Below are 1,278 nucleotides of genomic sequence, written 5' to 3'. Positions count from 1 at the left end.
GCCTGACCTCATATGTCCTTCCGGTCTTGGTGTAGGACTCAGCATATGATAGGTGCTCAAAGAATTACCTTTTTGCCTCCATCTACTATGAAACCACTCCAACAGTTTCAAGTCTGCTCATCAGTGGGTACTCCTGATGGTGACCTGGAGCTCACGGACCATTCTAACTACTGCAGCATATACACTGTGGATTTTTTTTTCCTGAGGTAATTGGCACAATGTTTATTTGTAACAATTTTCCACAAAGAGATAGAGTCAGTTCTTATTTATTTACTTTTCCTCCGATACTGGGGATTAAATTCAGGGCCTTCGCAAAGAGCTACCTCCCAGGCTTCCCCTCTTTTTTTTTTTAAATTTTTATTTTTATTTTTATTTTTTTTCAGGCGCTGTGCCGCTGAGCTAAATCCCCAGCCCCCATCTCCCCCCTTTTTAAAAGACAGGGTCTTGCTATGTTGCTAAGTTTCCCCTACTAGGCTCAAGTTGCCATCCTCCTGCCTCAGCCTCCTAGAGTGCTGAGATTACAAGGCATGGGCCAATACTCCGGCTGGATACTTTTCCTAAGGCTAAAAAGTCAGTGGCAGAAGATGGAGAGAACAATATTTAAAGCGTCTCCAGCCGGGGCCTTTGTCGCAAGGGCCTGTCTCGGGGACCCAAGCTCCAAGCATCTCATCCCCGGTGGGTGTCCAGGCTGCTAGTGGACAGCTTCCGGAAACGGATCTGCTATGGTCTGAGGCTTCACAAAAGTCCTGGTTGTCACTAAAAAGCTGTGCGACCTTGGACAAGTCCCTTCCTCCTGCAGGAACGCTGCAGTGGGCTTAAGTGCCTTCTTCCGGAATTGCAACCTGGCCGGCCAACGGTCGTAAAAAACACTCGTCTTTCAACGTTTCGCACCTCGACGCCTAGCGCGTGGAGCGCCGGAGGGAGAGCACTACAGGGGTCGCAACGCCGGAACGTGCAGAACCCGCCCGCGCCCCAGCTCTCGCGAGATCTCCTCCCAGCGCCGCGCGACGTCATCCCCTCGGCGGCAGTCGCGGCCGCAGCGACCGCGCGTAGGTACCACAGGGGCGGCCCGTATCCCTCCGCCGTCGGCGCGGCTCGGCCCTCCCTTCCCGGCCCGCCAATCCCTGCGTCTCCCGACCTGCTCCTCGGCCGGGGCCCACCCCGTGCTCCCGCGGCCCCACCCCGGCGGCGCCGCCCGCCCGCGCGTCCCTCTGTCCACCTGCAGCGGGCAGGCAGGCAAGCAGGCAGGCAGACAGGCAGACAGGCAGGCAGGCAGGC

General features: G+C 56.3%; 2 protein-coding genes across 2 annotated transcripts in view; both read left to right on the top strand.

The window, feature by feature from the left end:
- Window positions 1-584: 584 nt before the first annotated feature.
- On the top strand, window positions 585-1,278 carry LOC106148228 (translation initiation factor IF-2-like; the record flags this gene model as incomplete). The annotated part of the gene is given in 2 exon segments (XM_013512873.1): window positions 585-675; window positions 765-1,278. Coding segments are annotated over 2 exon segments (605 nt in total), but the record flags the coding sequence as incomplete, so codon positions are not given.
- Ube2d2 (ubiquitin-conjugating enzyme E2D 2) overlaps window positions 1,029-1,278 on the top strand; it is a 53,421-nt gene continuing 53,171 nt past the window's right edge. The window contains exon 1 of the mRNA XM_005382060.2: window positions 1,029-1,049. The gene's annotated coding sequence lies outside the window, so the exon portion shown is untranslated. The remainder of the gene's footprint in view (window positions 1,050-1,278) is intronic.

Source organism: Chinchilla lanigera, unplaced genomic scaffold (genome assembly GCF_000276665.1).
Source record: "Chinchilla lanigera isolate Chin_1 unplaced genomic scaffold, ChiLan1.0 scaffold00017, whole genome shotgun sequence".
In the NCBI taxonomy this organism is placed as follows: Eukaryota; Metazoa; Chordata; class Mammalia; order Rodentia; family Chinchillidae; genus Chinchilla; species Chinchilla lanigera.
The sequence above is the reverse complement of the archived record's forward strand: the minus strand, read 5'-3'. Positions and strand labels throughout refer to the sequence as shown.